The 18,463-nt window shown below is 45.6% G+C and overlaps 1 protein-coding gene across 1 annotated transcript in view; it reads left to right on the top strand.

The window, feature by feature from the left end:
* LOC147616361 (phosphatidylinositol-3-phosphatase myotubularin-1-like) overlaps window positions 1-11,134 on the top strand; it is an 89,445-nt gene extending 78,311 nt beyond the window's left edge. The window contains exons 15-19 of the mRNA XM_086777417.1: window positions 9,070-9,300; window positions 9,399-9,458; window positions 9,561-9,625; window positions 9,806-10,118; window positions 10,309-11,134. Coding sequence (XP_086633543.1) covers window positions 9,070-9,300; window positions 9,399-9,458; window positions 9,561-9,625; window positions 9,806-10,118; window positions 10,309-10,890 — 1,251 coding nt within the window. The 3' untranslated portion in view covers window positions 10,891-11,134. The remainder of the gene's footprint in view (window positions 1-9,069; window positions 9,301-9,398; window positions 9,459-9,560; window positions 9,626-9,805; window positions 10,119-10,308) is intronic.
* The last annotated feature ends 7,329 nt before the right edge of the window (window positions 11,135-18,463 follow it).

Raw genomic sequence — 18,463 nt, 5'->3', positions numbered from 1 at the left:
GTGCAGATTCGTAAAACGTACAGTACAAGGGTGGTTGATTTGGCAGATAGGAAAAAGCAGCCAAGTGGTTCTTCACATCAAATATCCCAGTGGAACCTGCCAAGGATGGAGTCCACACGCAGTAAAGGGATGATGTCAATCATCCAAGATCAGTTGGATTCCCATCTTCAAGTTTAGGAGGGATGTCGCATGCATAACATGTGGACATGCTTAATCCCCTATGTTGGCCATGTTTAGCACCTTTTTAGGCATTGACCATAAATAGCAAGGCCTAGTACAATCATTAATCATCTGATCCCTGGGATAGGTCATAGGCTTAGCTGTTTCCTTTTGGAGGCCATGTTGGCTAGGATCTATGTACACATTGATACATGTAAAGAAAACACTGTTTTTACAGCAACATCCCTCTCTCTTCTCTCGTTTCATCTTTGCAATTTGCATAGTTCTTAATATAGACAATTCTTCCCTATGTGGCAGTACTAAGGCAAGCTTTGGAAATGAGTCATGACTCATGATGAGAGGATTGCAATCCCAATAGATGAAGACTGTGGCAAAGAGCAATCTGAGATTTCCTTCAACCGAGTCATGTACTAAGGGGAAAGGCAAACGAACTATCTGATGCAGCTTCTACAAGAAGCTCGGACACAAAGGACCGATGGCTCAAGAAGATGGCCAAAGAGCAAGAGAAGGTGCATGCAAACCTCGTGGCAGAAGAATAAGAAGAAGTCCATGAAGCAAAAGCGTCCTCAGCAATAGAACATGCAACTGAGTCTGCAAGTCAGAGGCCTATGATTGTGATGGCCCTTTGGTTGTGTTGTTGCCACAACTTTAGTTTAGGGCCCAAAGTTTCGGGGCCTTTTTCTTCCTTGGAGATGACCTCCCAAAGCCCCTCCCGCATCAGAAGCAACTGCATCTTTGTCTGTCAAGTGGGGAACCCGCTGCCAGAGAACTGTCCAACTAGCGAGGAGTGAGAGAAGTGAAGAAGTGTAGATGAGCTGACAGAAGTGAAGAAGTGTAGATGTAAATGCTCGACAGGGAGTAGTCAAGGGTGTGAGGAGGAGAGTCACCAGCGCACACAGCAAGATAGGCGGAGCAAACTGAGGCAGTTAATGGGCGCCAACGCAGCACATGCGAAGAGGCAGGTCTTCTCCCTTTAACAGGAATGTAAAAAGGCTTGTGCTTGCAGCCATTGGAGTCTGCAAGCTTTTTTCTTTTTTTTTTCCCGAGAAAAGATCCTTTCATTAGTTATATAAAAACGCCCGTAGGGCTACAAAAGATCTCTCCTACTCATAAGAGAAACAGAGCAGTGAATACAGCAAGGCAGCCCGGGAGACTCTCCCTAGGTGCTGCAAAATACAAGTATCAGTACAAAGGACTGAGGGGCTAAATCATACAATGGGGGGGGGGGGGGGGGGGGGGGGGGGGGGAAAGCCAAACAGGTGGCCTATAATGCCAACGGGGGGATCCCGTGTGTAAGGTATAGAAGGGGCCGCTGCGCCAGGTGGTGTGAAAGGCATGGTGCCGCAAGATCGCCTCATCCGAGTCGCCCCGGATGCGGTCATACTGTCCTCGCAGGGTGTGGATCAACTCCTGCCAAATCCCCCGTACAGTCTCTGCTGGTGGCTCCAGTCTCCCCTCGAAGGCCGTGAAACACCGGGCCCTCCAGGTGAACCAGATGGTGAGGCTGCTGAGGAGCTCCCATCGTAAATCCCTCTCCTGTGTCCAGCTGGCGGACGAGAAATCTGGTGCCGGAACCAGTCGAGGCTGGCCCCTAATGAATCTGATGGCCTGACTGTCCTGCTCCATCTCATAGCCCATAGCAGGCCCTGACGAAGTCGACCAAGCAATGGCACCCCACGTAAACATACCCTCTGGAGAGAGGGGGGCCAGAATACGCAGCATCCGTAGCCAAATCTGCTGCGCCTGAGGGAAATCCCAAAGGCAATGTCTCTGTGTCTCCATAGGGTGGCCGCATCGGACTCAGGCCGCTGGAAGACCGCTGTAAACAGGCCAGGTGCCAACTGCTGAGCCCCTGTGGGCGACCAGCCAACCACTGGAAAATCGAGATCCTGCGGGCCTGTCGACTAGCCTAGAGCCGAGTCCAAAAATCCTCCAGGAACTCCTGGGAGAGTCCCTGTAGCCGCCAATGCCCCGTTGCAGCTGACCGTCCTCCTCGCCGTCAAAATGTGCCGCCCCAGCCGAACAGTATACTGGAAAAAGGTGATCTCGGTGGCCTCCAAGGATGCATAAGGATCATGCCACTCGTACTCCCTAGGGTCCCACTGTAGTCGGGCCAAGGGGCGCGCTGCATATGCCCATATGCGCCAATTTGGGAGCACATCTGCAGGGTCGGGGTCAATATGCCACTTCCGAGAAGCGGCGGCCACTACCCGTATCCTCTGAAAGGTGCACTCTGCAACCAAAGGCGACTCCACCTCCACTCTCTGAAGTCTGCCCTCATCCTGAATCTCATAGTAGAGGCATCTGCCATCCTCAGTGCAAGCTCTGACAGCAATCAGGATCTCCAACTGTGTAAAGGCTCCCATCCACCGTGGGGCCACTAGCTCGAAAGGCGTGAACCACTCCTCTGTGAGTGCCTCCTGAATATCATCCCTCATAATCAACCCCCCTCTGAAGTGACTCAGCCTTTCCACCTGGATCTCCTCTGGGAGACTGCAGAAGGCCTGCCAGTCTCCAAAACTACGTTGTGGGCCTGCCGCTAAAGGTCCCTTAGCTAGACGAGGCCGAGAACCCAGCATATGACCCTGCTCTGTGCGAACCGCTAGGCTCTAGATGAGCGGCTGTCTGGCCCACTCCTCAACACAAGAAGGAGGTCGCTGAGAGAGCCCCGGTCTCAGCAGCTCCCAAGCTCTCAGGATGCTCAAGGCAAACCTGTCCTCCCATCCTCTATTGAGGCCTGTCCTCCTCATCCCAATGAAGATCCAGCGAATCTCTGGTGCCCAAGTGCCCCCTGCTGGGGGAGCCCGAGCCTGCAGCCGCTGCAAGAGAAGCTCTTTCCAAGGCTCAGCGCCTGGAAGCAGCCCCCGAACAATAAGCTTCCCCAATAAGGCTCTACTCTGATCGACTGGATCTATAATGCCCAAGCCTCCCTGAGCCAGCGGAAGTGTAATAACTGCCCATGCAACCTTTGCCCGGGCTGGCTGACCGTCCCGCCCAGACCAAAGAAAGTTCCTGATCAGCCTCTGTACCTGGCTGATGCAAGAGCTCGAGAAGATCCAGCAAGACATAATGTACCACATGGTCGCTAACAGCACCTGATTTGCCACCACCACCCTCCCAGCCAAGGATAGTCGAGCTGTACTCCAATACAAAAGCTTCTTCCGAATCTCGAGAAGAAGCGGGGCAATCTGCTGCTCAGGTGACAAATCTAGTACAATCTGGCATCCCAAATACCGCACTGCTGTGCCAGGAGGAATCCATCTAAAACCGGGGTCCGGGCTCCATGCCGGAGTGGGAGCACTACTGATCCAAAAGGCCACTGTCTTGCACCAATTGATCAATGCTCCCGAAGCTGCACTAAAAACCTGGAGCGACTGCTCTGCCCGAAGAAGATTGGCCTCTTGGCCATGCAAAAATAAGCCCGTGGCGTCTGCAAACTCAGCATCGAGCAGGTCCTCCCCCGGACTGGGAGCTGGAGTCCTCTCAAACCAACCTCCTCTGCCGTCAAATACATGCTCATAGCCTCCGCAAAGAAGAGAAAAAGAAAAGGGGCGAGGGGACACCCCTGACGTACTGATCTGGTCAGCTCAAAACTCGGCCCCTGTCCTCCTGCAATCAACACCTGGCTACGAGCTGTGGAATACAGAGCCGCCACCCCTCTGATCCATCTTGGCTCAAAGCCCAGGCGAAGCATAGTGCCCTCTAAGAAACCCCAATCAACTCTATCGTATGCCTTCTCAAAATCGAGAAGCATCACGACCAAGTTCTCGCCAAGAAATCTAGCTCGGGGCGTCGCCTCCCAAAAAGTAAAGATGTTGTCAAGGATATTGTGCTCCTTGACGAATCCTGTCTGGGTAGCATGAATCAACTCCCCCAGGAAGGGTTGGATCCTCAAACTCAAGGCCTTTGCTAAGACCTTGTAGACAGCATTGAGGATCGTAATAGGCCTCCAATGCCGAATATCATCTGATACTCCCTCCCCCTTGGGGATAAGAAAGATCAAGCCCTCTGAAAAGCTCTGAGGCATCACCTCAGTGTCCAAAACATACTGAAAGCCCCTGCGGAGGCCTGGCCCCAAAAGGTCCCAATAGCGCATAAAAAAGGCCGGCATCAGTCCGTCCTCCCCTGGGCAACTATGTCGCGGCAGGACCCTCAAGGCCTCGGCAAGCTCAATCTCTGAAAGAGGCGCACCAAGAACTGTACGCATACGATCTGTGACCCTCCTCTGCACATGGGCCCACACAGTCTGTCTGCAAGCATCTCGATCCTCAGTGGCTGGCTTGGCTGAAAGCAGGTCTCTATAGAATGCAGTGGCAATGGCTCTGATCTCCCTGGGCTCGGTAGCTACCGATCCATCCGGTCTACCAAGCTGACGGACTCCTGCTCTAGCATGGCGGGGTCCAGTGATCTCAAAAAACTCCCCAGTCACTCTATCAGCAAGCTGCGTCCACTGAGAGGCCTGATGACGATAGTAAAACTCATGTCTCTGCTCCTTTGCCTCTCTAACCTCCTGGCATGCCTGGCTCAGCTGTGACGCCACCCACTCACATGCAGGCTGCTGCTCCTGAAGGCGCTGTAGCGAAGCAAGGCTGCGTCTCAGCCGATGCTCCCGCTCGCGAATCTCTCCCAGCCGTGTCAAAGCTTGAGCGTGCAAAAAAGAGCTAAGCTCGATGAGTCCCTGGGCACACTGGCCTGCTGCATCCTGGTCAGAGCACTGACTATCATGCCAGATCCTCTCAATGTCCTCAGCGAGACTGGGATCTGTAAGTACCCTCTCTGGGATCCTCAACTGCAAGCTGGGCTCCGTGTCCTCTCCTCCAATGTCAAGATAACTGGCGCATGATCTGAAAATGAGGTGCCAGCAAGAATGCCGACGGAGCCCCCTCGCTCCCCTAACCAGTTGCCCACATAAAAGCGATCAATCCGTGATAGATTAGTCCCTCCCTGCCCGGCGATCCGACCGAGAGAAACTAAGACTGTCCTGAGAGCGGGAGAAGGCCCCATGCTACCATGCATCAGTGATCCTCAGTGACATGCAAAACCGGTCCCAAGCTGCAAGCTCCGCGCCGTGCACTGTAACATGACTGCCTCCCACCCTATCGGCCGGGTCCTCAAGCATGTTGAAGTCTCCCGCGACGCACCAATGTGCGGCCTCTGGCAATGCATCCGTAACCTGGGTCCAGAACTCTGCTCTGGCACTAGCATGATTGGGCGCATAGACGTTGAGCACGCCCAATAGCTCATCATGCATCCTCAGAATGACATACTGTGCTCTACCAGGCACAATGATCCCTCGATCCACAATGGCCTGCCGCCATACATCTGCAATGACCATGCATACTCCTCCTTGTCCACCCAAAGGACCAAACCCTGCAGACCAAAAGGTGTCCCATCTACTAGGCATCACCGAACCATATCTCCGGATCCTGCTCTCACCCAAGTGGTGCTCCTGCATCATCAAAATATCAATGCTGCCACCAACCAGGCATCTCTGAAGCTCCTGCCTCAAGCAACCACGATAGCGTATAAAATGTGCTCCGCCAAGGCCCTGTACATTCCATGAGATGATCCTCATGGATGACCTGCTGAGGTGGATGTTGTCTCAGCCGTGCGGCGGGCCTTCGCAAGCGGCTTGGATGGAGAGTAGTCCCCATCCGAGCGGCTGCGAATCTGCCCACCCGGAGTACTGCAAGAATCACGGATCAGGCGCCAGTGGTGGCTGTGGCCCATGGCGACTGCCTCCCGCTCTAACAGAGCAACCTCGTGTATACATACATATCCAGGGTCGCGTGCTAAGTCTGCTACTATGCGAACGACCAAATGACGAATCCCTGAGGCATCCACACTCCCGGGATCCAAGAAAAAATGAGCCAACTCCCATAGTCGGCCTATCACATCTGTCACCTCCTGATCGCTCACATGATGAGAAAACTCAACTGCCTGAGTCTTCAAAGTGCTAAGAGCGAGCTCTAGAGTCCACTCCCGGTTGCAAGGGCCACATAGAGGGAACGAGAAGGCCACCGCTGAATCAAGTGCCTCCTCCCCGCGGGCCGGAGGTATCACTACATGAACTCGGATGGGTGCTGGCTCATGGGGGCCCTCTGCTCCAAAAAGCCGTGTGAAGGCGTAATCAAAAGCCTCCGAGCGCTGTCTAATGCCGAGGCGACTCAGCCGACTGCGGATAGATGATATCCGTGAAGCCCGAATCGGCATGGTAGGTCTCCTTTGAGGTGGTCGAGCGAGGTCGGTGCTCAGCGCCCTCCGGACTGCAGGTGAACGCCAGGGAACTGCCAGGGCCTCCCGGGGAGGTGAGGCGGGCGAGGGGGGAGGAGGGGGGGGGGGCGAGGGGGGTGGAGAGGGAGCCGCTGCCGAAACCGGAGCGGGGGCGGGAGGAGGCGAAGGTGGAGGCGAGGCGGTGGGAGGGGTGAAGGAGGGGGTGCTGGCATCTCCTGGTCCTCAGTCGCCGTAGGGGTCTCCTTCTGGAGGGGAGCAAAGCTGTTCCTCATGGGAACCCAGTGAGGCTGAGACTGTGGCTGCTGCTACAGCGGTCTTTGGGCGTGCTACTGTGGCTGTCTCCCTCGGCGGCGCCCCCGTCCAGGCTGCCACTCCGAGGTCTCTGTGGCCTGAGCAGGTGTCCCGGAGGTAGCCTGCCGAGCCGCATCCGTGGGCGGGCCACCAGTAGCCTGCTGCTGTGGTGAGGGTCGGGGTCTCCTGTGAGGGCAGGCTTTGGCCAGATGCCCGACCTGCCTGCAAATGAAGCACTGGTTCGGGAGCCCCGAGAACTCCACTCTCTTATCAATCCATCCCCCCCCTATCCTAGGTAGCTGAATGACCTTAGGAAGGGAGGAGATGTCAGACACCAAAACTCTGACCGAAGGCTCACTAGATGGCTCACCCCCTTGCATTTGATAAACTATAGAGTAGGGCTATTGAGATCCCCGAGGAACCTCCTATTCTTGTGCTTGAGATTGCTAATTTTCTAGAGTATCCATGTGGATCTGCCTTAGAATCGACTCAAAACCAAGCTCTCAAAAGCTTAAAGTGTGTGCTTGGCAAGTATGTATCCAATCCGTAAGAATTTGGAGAGACTACTGAAGCAAAAGCAAGTACTGGCGATGAGAGATAGGCTAGCTGCAACCCCTCAGTATTAAGATAAAAGCGTGCATAGGTTGACAAACTAGCAAGGAGAAATGGGCGCGCCTCAGTTTTTTGGCGGGCCAATTTCACACACACACACTTCGTCAATGAGCTCTCCGAAGTATAGCCCAAGACTGCTATAGAAATACTCCAGTTGTAACAATAAAGCAACTTTCCACCGGTGCCCCATACTCACATTTTTTGGCTCCAAAAATAGCAACCAGGCTTTCTCACATGCCGACAATCTGTGCTTTCTGTGTTCGTGTACCTGGCTACACTAGGTTTCATAACCAATCTCTAGCATTCAGGCACACCACAACTTCACAAGATAGCATGATAAAAAGCATCTTCTTTTTCTCAAAAAACTCAGGGGTCGAACTCAAATCCGGATGTACCTGTTGCCGAGGAGCTGGATATCCATGATACGCCCCTGCTTGCCAACGAGGTGGAGGTCGCGAATCTGGCCTCTGGCAGGCATGGTACTGATGAACATGCTGATCAAAGTTGTGGCTTGTAGTGAAGCCACCAAGCTGGCAAGGAGCACGAGGTTTGCTTTCAAAAAAGGAGGGTTGAGGGAGGCCTCGTCTGGGGTGGAAAGAGTGGCTGCCATGGAGTCCTTTGGTAAAGAAAATGCCAGAAACGGTGGATGAGTTGCCGATGAAGAGCACAAAATTAACCTGGAGCTGCTGAAGCATGAAAAACAGGCAGAAGAGAAATGCTGTGCAAGAAGCATTAACTTAAAATTTAGATGCACTAAGCTCTCAAGGAGCTTGAATCAAACATAAGAAAGAACCACACTCTATGAGTAAGCAACACAATCATAGTCACCAGAAATGTTTCTGAGTTTTGAAACGTTTCGAGTTTTGAAGGTTTTTTTTCGAAAGGTTTCGTCCTTCGCCTACAAAACCGCAGGTTTTGGAAATATATATATAAACGAAAAAAAATTGACTTTTTAAAAGTGAACAAAACGTTTTGTGCAAGGTTTTGAGGTTTTGTAGAAACGTTTTGTCACAAAACGTTTCGCAAGTTTCGCCAGACCAAAACACATTTTTTGGTGACTATGAACACTGCTAATCACCAAGAACGAACTTCATCAAGATGTTGATCACTCTACACATGCTTAAGTGAAGACTCATGAGACAAGCATAGGGATGAGCTTGACACAAGTATTCCAAAAAGCAATCACAAAGTTCTTATTATCAATCAATAGAAGTACATGTTTATATAGGCTCACCAAGAGCTCTCCCATGACCTAAGCAATGATGTCAAGCTAGGTATATATAAGAGGAATGCCCACTCTTTTCTACATTCTTTGGACTCTACGTAAATGAAGTGCCTAATTTTGCTTCTTTTTTTTGGAGGAATTGGCTCTACACTGGTGGGGACAAACTTTCTTTTTTTAAAGGGTTGCACAACAACATTCAGATGTCATATGCCAAGACAAAGACCTTAGAGTAAACCTTTGCAAGGCAAATGTTTTGTGCACACATGTTTATGCCTACTTAATCTCAGCAATATACAATAGGGGACCATATGTATAATATGTGGGTAATCTTGCATACCATGCTTTCCTTGTGCATAGAGACATGCTTGACAGTAGTACCCTATCTTATGTGACCACATTTTTTAAAAGAAAGAATGGTCGGACATGGCTTGGGTATGTTTTTTAGTTCCTTGTATAATGTCTTCCTTAGCTGCAAAGGCTTTGCTTCAGTAGTATCTGTAACATCTAATGGTTTTAGTGTTTTGTAGGCACTGATTGAAAAAGACTGGCTTGCCTTTGGGCATCCATTTGCGGATCGATTGGGCATGCCTACATACAACAACATCAATCTTCTCTCATCAGAAAGTCTACGACAGAGTTCTGGAAACTTGGGTGCGACATCACCAGTGCGAGTTACGCAAGGCCCTTCATTTACCTCTTCCTTGGCTAGTCACACCCCAGCAGCAGCTTCAAACAATTACTCCCCGATATTTTTGCAGGTGTTATTTGAAGTTTGTCATGTAAACTGCAGCATATTAGTGTGTATTCATTGTATGTTGAAATGTGGGAGATTTATGGCACTTATTTTCTATTACAGTGGGTAGACTGTGTGGCACAATTATTGCGGTTGTATCCACGTGCATTTGAGTTCTCTTCGGTAATATTTCACACTGTTTATTGGAGTGTCCAAAATAGTGTGTTCTTCATAATGATAGTACATAGTAAGTTTGAGAACATGCTCACAATGGCCTGTTTGCAGGTGTTTCTTGTGGAGGTGTTGGACTGTGTACTGTCATGCCGGTTTGGCAATTTCCTGTGTAACAGGTAATTTACCAAGTGTTACGTGTATGTGTATGCATGTGCATGCATGTGCATGCATGTGTGTGTATTTTCCCAGTGTGTAGAATCTCACATGCATCAAATGCTACTGCTGGTTGATATGCTTTAGTGAGTTTCAGTCAGCTCCTTTTCTGCTTATTCTATGAACTCTTTATGGTGTTTCAGTGAGAAGGAGAGGTTTCAAGCTGGGATTGCAGATTCTTGTGGCTGCATGTGGGTGTATCTAGAAAAGCAGCGTTCTTCAAAAGGAAGGGAGCATGAGCACTTCAACATTTTCTATGACCGGGAACATCAAGATGGAGCTTTGCTTCCTCCTGCTGCAGCTCTTGCTCCGATGCTTTGGCCCAACTTTTTTTTGCGATGGGCCTGTCCATCTGAGGCTAGTGCAGAAGGAAGCTTCTCTAGCAGTTGGGTGCAGGGTGGCGAGCAGGAAAATCAGTGCCGCATTTTGGTGCGGTCCTTTTCTGGGATAAAAAAGGTTCTTTTTCATCTCTTCTGTGGTTTGCAACATCATGCATTATGAATCCATCGTCTAATAAACAAAGGATTTGGCTGTATTCCAATTTTATGGATGATGTGGCGGTGGGAATTCTGCTGCTCAGGAGGTGGCAGTGGCCAGTGACTTGGGGGTAACGGAAAACTTCTTTTTTCTGCTTGTTGATGTGAAGGCGAAGGAGAGAGCCGAAAGCAAGGTCCGGGAATTGACTTCAAGGCTGAAGCGGATGAGTGAAGAATTGCGTGTAGAGAAAGAGGCATCCATGGCTGCGGTTGCATCATCAACACGTCTTCAAAAGGAGAATGTTGCTATCAAGCGCGCCTTGCAAGCAATTGGATGTAAAGTCCGCTTTTCAGATCCTGATATGGTCCTTCATGTAAGCTCCTCTGATGATGATGAACCTGGTGGACCAAACATGGTCTCCAGCAGAAAGGAGGAAAAGTCTAGTGTCATGGATGCTGCCTTGTCTAGGGCAAACCTAGAAGACCTTGCAGTGTCTGTCTCTGTTGCGAACGATGCTGATTTGTCTGCAGATTTATTCAGAAGAACGTGTGGAGATACCTGTGATTTGGAGAGCGAGGACGGGTGTAAATGGCCCTCGAATGGTTGTGCCCGTATGGGTAGTGCATTTTTGGGCTTTAGAGCCAATTTTGATGCATTAGAGCATCTATCCATACTTGATTGCTATTTCAACATAGAAGAAGATGTCAGGCACGGCTCTTGTTCCCCACCTAGGTTACCTGAAATAAAGTAATCTTTGTTTATGTGTCCTCCCCACAGCAACCGGTCTTTTCCCTCTCTGCACCTTTACAGAAGGTGGCTTACAAATGGCCATTTTCTTGTCTAGCAGTAATGGCAAACATGGACCAGCAGGAGAGTATATCTAAGCATTTGTTCTTTCATGCAAATCAGCTCCGTCGATGATTTCCATATCAAACATGTTCAAGCTTTGTGCTTGGATACACACAATGTGAAAACTATATCACTTGATGAAAATTGTCTGGGCCTCCCAAAATCAAGCTAAATACCAAGCTTGCTGAAAATTCAGTCTGCTCAACATCAACTTGAATGCTGGGCAGGAAACCAAGCTGAGAATAGACTACTTTGCTTAAAAGGTTGCTCTCCCAACGAAAGCCAGAGAATCAGCAAATCTTTCCTGAAGCCACCAGCCATGCAAAGCTGCTGAGAATAGTGAATGAGCCTAACACTCCATGCAATTTTGCCTTCGTCCTACCACTTGAAGAAAATACCCATGAAATATGAAGACATGAAATAGCATATGAAGTTAATAATTATATACGATTAACATTAGTCTTGTAGAAAAAAAGCCAGTTTTGTGGCTTTTAGAGACTTTTGTTAATATATATATATATATATAATTATATCGTTTCAAAAAAAATCCACTAAATTTTGAGATCTTATTTTTAGCACAATGATAAACGTTGTAATAACCAATAGCATAAATTTATTCATTTGACTTGACCAAACAGATGTTGGCGAGAGCAAGATGCCATAGTGATGTCATATCTATATGGTCATATCAGCACAAGAAGAGATTTATAGGCAATATAAGTTTCCTTAATCTAAGTTACACTCTTAATCTCCTTTAATATGTAGTATGAACTTTTATATTCTCCTTTAATAATCTAAGATACACGCTTGAACATGATCTTCCACAACAAAATAATGGATTAGATGATCTAGCCCATCTTAAAAAAAGATTTTCGAAGGTTGGGAGAAACTCTCCTCCCCCGGCTGTTGCTAAAGGAAGGCTAAACCTAGGAAGCTTCATAAACCCAAGTTATTAAATCCATTACCATGTTGTCTTACAACACCCAAAAACTCACCTATTTTCTAAGACCTGAGGTCCTTACCAAGACCAAGTCGCTTTTCCAAAAGAATGTTGCTCTTGTTGTTGTCCTTCAGAAAGTCAAAATCGATGGAGATGTCTTATCTCAAAGACTCATCATTATTAGAAACGATTACACAAAGGTGGAATTTCTAGGAATCCATCCTAGGTAAAAAGACTCATATCGAAGTCTCCTTGAAGATCCAGAAGATAGATGGATCTCTGGCTCTCTTGATTCCCTCGTGTGGGTCTTTTGTCTCCCACATATGTCTACGCTTGTGGGCCTCTCAATTCCCACCTTGATTTTGGGACTTCTATTCGGGTGACTTTAATATGGTTGAAAGTCATATGGACTAGTTCCAAAGCTTAGGACAGAGCAAGCAACAAGGTCTGTTCTTCCTAGTTCCACATAGATCCAACATTTTTACAAATCCTCTTTGTGCAACTAGCCATAACCCCTACTCGGGATAAGTATTTCAGCATAGACACCTACCTAGTTTATAGCTAGAACTGCGTTGTTGAACATACCAAACAAATTCTCATATCTACTAGAAAGCAGGTTCAAGAAATGGGGAACAAAAGAAGGGAAGCTAAATATAAGTTCTTGTTTGCTCTAGAAGAGAGAGCCAAAACCAAGGGGATTCCTCTGCTCATACTGAACTAGCTAATGTGAGCAATGCTCTTAAACACAAAGGAACACTATTTTTCTCAAATATTTGAGGATGGTATCAAAGGGCTGCCTATGGAATTTTACAAATTTGTTAGTAGAGGAGTAATGACGATCTAAAACTTTTCAGCTCAGAATGGTGCATTGCCTAATGATATTAATGTTGGGATAATCAGACCTATCCACCACATAAAAGGAGATGATGACTTGATGGCCCATTGGCGCCCCTCAACTATGCTAACAATTGTCTATAATTCTTTTTACAAAAGCACTGTTCAAATGTCTATGTGATCAAATAAAATTTTGAATGAAAAAAAGATTTATCAAAGGTTGATAATTCTAGATGCCATCATCTCTTCTATTTGAAGGTGTTGAATATGCCAAAGAGAGTTGACAAGACTTCAATTTTAAAAAAGTAACTTTGAAAAGGCATGGCCATTTATTATTAGAAAAAAATTATTATCTAACATATTGTGTCAAAATTCTTCTCAGACATTTGGTGTCAAAAGATGGCCTCGCATTAGATCCATAGAAAGTGGAGGTCATTAGATCATTAAGTAACCCAAGCAATGCAAAACAACTTTGCCGGTTCCTTGGATAAATCCGTTATCATAGCCAGTTTCTTTGGTACCTGGCTGATGTGGTGCATCCACTTCATGCTCTTATGAAATAGAATATGGTATTTGTATGGACAATGGAATGTGACAAAAGCCTTTGAACAATTAAAGCTTATGTTAATGGTGGCCCCAATTCTTCATATGTTGGATTGGTCTAAGCCTTTCCATGTGTTCATGGATGCTTTGAATGCAGTCATAGGATGTGCTTTGATGCAATAATTTGAGGAAGGATGGTTTTGAGTATTGCTAAGAAAGTTCCAAGATATGCGTGGAAATACACAGACATGAACGGAATCGCTCTTGAAGTGGTAAAACACACTATCCCTCTATCATGGAAAGGAAACCCTCTTGGAGTTGTAAAACACACTATCCCTATCATAGAAGGTTTTACAAACAAAGATTATACTCCATGAACATATGGTCAAAGATGAGATTCAAAAGCTCATTTATGCAACATTTGCTTACAAAATTGAGTATATTGATAACACCAATTATGAACATATAGGAAATTCAGAGTGTGTGCCAACTTCAAAGACGTTAATGGTGCTAATGACCACTATTCGTTGTCATCATACGAAAAACACGTGTTGGAGAGGGTCACAAGAAAGAAAGCTTTCAGCTTCTTAGATAGATTCGTAGGCTACAATCAAGTTATCATTGATCTCGTGGTGGATGTAAGACCTCTGCCTCATCCTTGTTGAAATATACAAGTGAATAGGGTGTGTGTGGGAACAAGCTCTTGGATAGAGGCTGTAAAAGAGGAGATGTAATTGTGAAAGAACCTGTGAAAAGGTTAGAAGAATCTACTAGGAGAGAATAATGGGTAGCATGAGGGAATTTAGGAGTGCGGAGATATTCTGGGAGATATTCAGGGAAAAGAGAAGAGGTGGAGAGAATCAGGCAAAAAGTGGAGATATTCAGGGAGTGAATCATGGAGAAATCAATGGGATTTGATGGTTGATGTAAACTCTATAAATTGAGGCATAGCCCTAATGAGAATTTGCTGGTTTTTGAGTATCCATGCCTACATTAATCTATTTGCTAATTATTCACTAATTACGTCTTAATCACTTGCTAATCACTTTGTTAATTATGTTGATTCTAGTGTTTGATCCACCATAGCTCATCATTATGCTCAAATTTCAACATGGTATCAGAGCCATGCCTAGAATCAACCAGGTTTATGAGCCCATTAGTTAATTAATTAGGATTAGTAGGTAATTAGCAAAAAAAATCAATTTTTAGTGAGTTTTTCACCTTCCCCTTCACCCCCAGCCAGTGGAGGAGCTCTAGCATCTTGCACACATCAAATTAGGGAAAAAGCTTTTACCACTAGCTAGCTAACATCCTTGGCTTCAAGCCTATGCAAAAAACGCAGCAAACCGCCACGAATCAGCGCTGATTTTCGCAGATGAATGGGCGCCGTTTTTCTGAAGCAGAATGGAGATTTCTTCAAGCTCAGTTCAAATGTTTCTAATTCCTCTTAGCCCAAGGGGTAATTAAGCATGCTCTACAAGCTGGTGAAGACAGAATTCAATTTCATTAAGTCTACATTGAGATCAAAGCTCTTTATCAAATCTGCAGGTGACTTTGGTAAAACAGAGATTAAGCTTTCATTATTTGGTCAAATCTTGTGTTTCTTGGCTTAATCCTCTACTAGACTCATTGCTATTGATGCCTTTGAAAGCATTTGAGCTCATTTGAAGTGGAAGGCACCAGATCTGGACTCCCCGCATACTCTGTTTTCTGCACACAAAACAGAGCATTAATTTGCTAATCAGTGATTAATCAGTGCTAATCACTGTACTTTTGGTGCAATTGAGGGTTCGAATTAACCATTAGGTATCTGATACAGATCCCTATAACTTCAGATTACAAATTGGAGTTGGTTTGATACTCCAACCATCCCGTACAAATTGGTTACCCTTGATTTAATGTAAAAATTGTGCTGATAAATTTGTGAAAATCATCATTTTGTATTTAACCCTTGGTTAATGCCTGTAAATCTCACTCAAATTAAAGATTATTCACAGCCAGAGTTGCATTTGGAATGTACATGAGAATGAATGCTATACGCATTATGTATTTGGCACATTGCATCAGTGTAAAAATGGGAACAGACACTGCCCTTGTCCAGAATAAGGCAAGAGGTAAGACCTCCCGCATAATTTTGGATTTGCATTGCATAATGACAAAATATAAACATCAAAAACCCAAAGGAACTGTCAGCAAAACATTGAAACATGTTGCTCACATGGAGCAAAATGACCTGACGGACGAGCTCATGGCCCCAGCCATGAAAGAAGAAGAATATCTCTTTCCAAGAAGAGGATCCACACCGAGAAGAAGATCTGAAGGAAGACATGGACACGAGAAGAGAAGCTGCCACAGAAGACTGAAGACAAGAGAAGATGTGAGGCTCCAAAGAGTGAGGAGCCATGTGAAAATTTCTGAGAGAGAGAGAGAGAGAGAGACCCCAGAACCCAATGTAACCTGCCCCAATAAAGAAAACCACCTCTGAGCCACCGATGATGTAGGCTACGTGGTAGATGTATGTGTGAGCACTTTAGTCAAGGTCGTGGGCACTTATAGTAGCCTTGGACACATAGAGAGAGAGAGTGTCAAGGACTATGGAGTTTAGGGACTTGAGGCACTGGTCGCGGGCTATCAAGTAAGAGGGAAACTTGATACAGGGTCTAGGTGTGCTAGGATTATTCACTTGAGGGGAGGTGTTGAAATATACAAGTGAATAGGGTGTGTGTGGGAACAAGCTCTTGGATAGAGGCTGTAAAAGAGGAGATGTAATTGTGAAAGAACCTGTCAAAAGGTTAGAAGAATCTACTGGGAGAGAATGATGGGTAGCATGAGGGAATTTAGGAGTGTGGAGATATTCTGGGAGATATTCAGGGAAAAGAGAAGAGGTGGAGAGAATCAGGCAAAAGGTGGAGATATTCAGGGAGTGAATCATGGAGAAATCAATGGGATTTGATGCTTGATGTAAACTCTATAAATTGAGGCATAGCCCTAATGAGAATTTGCTGGTTTTTGAGTATCCATGCCTACATTAATCTATTTGCTAATTATTCACTAATTACGTCTTAATCACTTGCTAATCACTTTGTTAATTATGTTGATTCTAGTTTTTGATCCACCATAGCTCATCATTATGCTCAAATTTCAACAATCCTTTCAATCTAAATGTATAGTGGAAGGCTATCTCAGCGGCTCTTGGAGGCTCAACTAGAAAATCCTTCCATTGGTAAATGCAGGGGATTCTTCTAAAGTTTCTCAAGATTTTAACTTACACGTAGCTCAATCTCGAAACTCAGTCCCACTGGGCTTCCCATATTTTTCCTTTCCTAATGTTCCCAAATCCATCGGTTGATCCTAGCCCCATCTAACCGTCCACCTAGCCACTCAAGCTATGGATCCGGTTGTAGATACTCACCCACCCACCCACCACCCTCTCTTTTTCCTTCAGACACCCATATCTTTCGAAAACAAGTATGCACATACTCCTCTTTAAAACAATGCCTTTCTTTAATTACTTTTATTTTAATAAGAAATATTTATAGCATAAACTTAATAGCATATTCATCATCATGCTCATCTTCCACATAATCATCCTCATTACCATCATTTTATGCACAACAAAATGCTCAGGACAAGTTCCTTTAGGTCCACACATCAGCTCAGGTACTTTAGACCTCTCTTTTCATCACGGCCTAGTACTCTCGGCGTCTCGAGGATTGGCCCTTGCTAATTTGAAATTTATAACAATCAGACCAACAAGAAATCAACACATCACTCCCTAGGAATGGAACCGCAGTGGAGTCGTACACATCCCTCCCTCTAAACATGTAATTGGGGTCATGGGATTACACAGGAGTTTGCCTACCTTTGAGCTACTTCTTCGTAGTAGATTTTAGAGCATGTAACTCTATCCTCAAACTTAGGATAAAATAATGAGCTTAGAACTTTACGTAGATCTTTATTCTAGAAATTGAGAAATGAAGTCATGAGAAATATGTGTATACCTTAGACTAAGGATTAGCCCTTAAAATTGAGCAAGAGGGTTAAAGAGTAGTTTGATTAGAGGAAAAATTTCTTATAAAGATCCTAGAATGATTTAAAAATTGAGGAATGAAGTCATAAAATATATATGTATACCTTACACTAAAGATTAGTCCTTGAAATTAAGCAAAAGAGTAGTTTGACTAGAGGAAATAATTCTTATAAAGATCCTAGAATGATTAAAAAGTAGATGGGGTTGGGGATCCTAAATAGATGAAGATTCTTGGAGATCTTACACTAAAAAATCTATGATTAACAAAACTTGGACAAATCCAAAGGCTAAACTAGCCCGTGAAATTGAGAAGACCTTGCCAGGCTTATGCGACTAGGGGATTTTCAATCGTAATTACAGAGAATGTCTCATCGAACTTGTGATGGGTTGCAGCCTCGGTCACATGTGATGCATAATTGCCTGAATCATGTCTTATATTGTTTAACATTGTATTCATTTTGGAATTTTCTTTTCTGTGGAAGCGTATGAAGGTACCACATAGGTTTGTGCTACGAACGTTATCTGATTGATGAGTTGCATCACGAAGACGATTGTCTCAGACCTTGACCCATCTTAATTGAATGTGGGTGCGCTCCTGACATGATTGGTGTAAGGGACAGGAAATGACTCCCGTGTGTAATGGGTAGGGGAGGTTTGGTGGCTTAGACATACACATTAGTCATATGTGGCTCGTGACATGAATGCTTAGTGTGTTCATGCTTCTAGGAGTGACATGGCTATTAAAAGTGGATCCTTTGGATGTTTTTCATACGTGTTAGAGTCAGATGTGAGACTTGTTGGGCTCCTCTAGTCAGCAAAGTAGTCCAAGAGTGTTTGGGCTCAATAGTGCATACCTTCTTGGTCTAAAGATCATGATCATGGAGTCAAGGAGATACTTTGATGGTTTTTGCAGTGATCTACAATGTTTTTATGATGATACATTCAAGACATTTATTTTGGAGTTAAGTAGTATTAGACAATTAAGGCTTTGTTTACATTTCATTAAAGTAAAGAAATTCTTTCTATGGAGTGGCTGAGTGAACTTTATATACAGCTGTGTTCGTAACATAAAAGGGAATTTTAATTATGGCTCCATAGGCCTAGTGGCAAGGCAATAGGCTCGACCCA

The sequence above is a fragment of the Cibotium barometz genome, chromosome 38 (genome assembly GCF_041138505.1).
Source record: "Cibotium barometz isolate CiBa-2024 chromosome 38, ASM4113850v1, whole genome shotgun sequence".
NCBI classification, from domain to species: domain Eukaryota; kingdom Viridiplantae; phylum Streptophyta; class Polypodiopsida; order Cyatheales; family Cibotiaceae; genus Cibotium; species Cibotium barometz.
Note: the sequence above shows the minus strand (reverse complement) of the source record. Positions and strands in the feature narration are given on the sequence as shown.